The 1,912-nt window shown below is 43.0% G+C and overlaps 1 protein-coding gene across 1 annotated transcript in view; it reads left to right on the top strand.

Annotated features, from left to right (window-relative positions):
- Positions 1–412: 412 nt before the first annotated feature.
- The window catches only part of LOC101580555 (pre-mRNA-splicing factor ATP-dependent RNA helicase DHX15-like), a 10,725-nt gene continuing 9,225 nt past the window's right edge, over positions 413–1,912 (top strand). The window contains exon 1 of the mRNA XM_012517042.2: positions 413–1,788. Coding sequence (XP_012372496.1) covers positions 541–1,788 — 1,248 coding nt within the window. The 5' untranslated portion in view covers positions 413–540. The remainder of the gene's footprint in view (positions 1,789–1,912) is intronic.

The raw sequence follows: 1,912 nt of genomic DNA, 5'->3' as shown, positions 1-1,912 counted from the left end.
GCCTTTGGAAAATAATCATATAAATAATCTACCTTCATAGTCTATCTTCTGTTGAAAATCAAGCAGAAGTAACCTGAATTTTTGCATTTAGGGAGAAAAAATATAAATATTTTTCTTTCTGGCTATAGCCAAGTGACTTAAGCAACTGATTTATCATATTGAGAAGTCATTTCACAGATTTGTTCAATGAGGTTAGTAAATCTAACTTATAAAGATACAGTTGAGTAATAAATGAGATTATAAATGCAAACTGTCTGGGCAATATAAAACCAAGCATGCAGTGACTGAATGCAACAGTTGCAAATGCTAATCTTGGACACACTCATTCTCTTTGTACCATTCACATTCTGTGGAAGACTGTAATGTATCGTCTTCAAGAAAGATCTGATTTTTAGCTCCTGGTTCTGGCCGCACGGTGTGGGTTCTTGTAGCGGGAGGGGTGGGAGTCCCCCAGAGTTAAGTAGCTGTCGTCCGCTGTGCCCGTACAGCCGCCAGCTTGGTTTTTCTTCTTTTTCTACCTCCCGTTCAAAGAGTGCGAGTATGTCGAAGCGGCACCGGCTGGACCTGGGGGAGGATTACCCCTCCGGCAAGAAGCGTGCGGGGACCGATGGGAAAGATCGGGATCGTGACCGGGATCGTGAAGATCGGTCTAAAGATCGGGACCGAGAACGTGATAGAGGAGATAGAGAGCGGGAGAGGGAAAAAGAAAAGGAGAAAGAATTGCGAGCTTCAACTAATGCTATGCTTATCAGTGCTGGATTACCACCTTTAAAAGCTTCCCATTCAGCTCACTCAACTCACTCTGCTCATTCAACACATTCTACACATTCTGCTCATTCAACACACACCGGACATGCAGGACACACATCACTTCCACAGTGCATTAATCCATTCACCAATTTACCCCACACTCCTCGCTATTACGATATTCTGAAGAAACGGCTTCAACTCCCTGTTTGGGAATACAAGGATAGGTTTACAGATATTCTGGTTAGACATCAGTCATTTGTATTGGTTGGCGAGACCGGGTCTGGTAAGACAACACAGATTCCACAGTGGTGCTTGGAGTACATGCATTCATTACCTGGACCCAAGAGAGGAGTTGCCTGTACCCAGCCCAGGAGAGTGGCTGCAATGAGTGTGGCTCAGAGAGTTGCTGATGAAATGGATGTGATGTTGGGACAGGAGGTTGGTTACTCCATTCGATTTGAAGACTGCAGTAGTGCAAAAACTATTCTTAAGTATATGACTGATGGGATGTTACTTCGTGAAGCTATGAATGATCCCCTCCTGGAGCGTTACGGTGTAATAATTCTTGATGAGGCTCATGAAAGAACATTGGCTACAGATATCCTCATGGGTGTTTTGAAGGAAGTTGTAAGGCAGAGATCTGATTTAAAGGTTATAGTTATGAGTGCTACTCTAGATGCAGGAAAGTTCCAGATTTACTTTGATAACTGTCCCCTCTTAACTATTCCTGGACTAACACATCCTGTTGAGATCTTTTATACTCCAGAACCAGAGAGAGATTATCTCGAAGCAGCAATTCGAACAGTGATCCAGATACATATGTGTGAAGAGGAAGAAGGAGATCTCCTGCTTTTCCTAACTGGTCAAGAGGAAATTGATGAGGCCTGTAAGAGAATAAAGCGTGAGGTTGATGATTTGGGTCCTGAAGTTGGTGACATTAAAATCATTCCACTGTACTCCACGCTTCCGCCGCAGCAGCAGCAGCGCATCTTCGAGCCTCCACCTCCCAAAAAGCAGAATGGAGCCATTGGAAGAAAGGTAATGTTAGAAGTGCTGTGTAAGCATTCCGTTAGTACTGTAAAGGAATTGAGAAAGAACAGACTATGTTCAGTTTTAAGAACTAAGCATAGATGTTTTGATCTTCATTTTATACAACAGAATA

The sequence above is a fragment of the Octodon degus genome, unplaced genomic scaffold (genome assembly GCF_000260255.1).
Source record: "Octodon degus isolate 3935 unplaced genomic scaffold, OctDeg1.0 scaffold00142, whole genome shotgun sequence".
In the NCBI taxonomy this organism is placed as follows: domain Eukaryota; kingdom Metazoa; phylum Chordata; class Mammalia; order Rodentia; family Octodontidae; genus Octodon; species Octodon degus.
The sequence above is the reverse complement of the archived record's forward strand: the minus strand, read 5'-3'. Positions and strand labels throughout refer to the sequence as shown.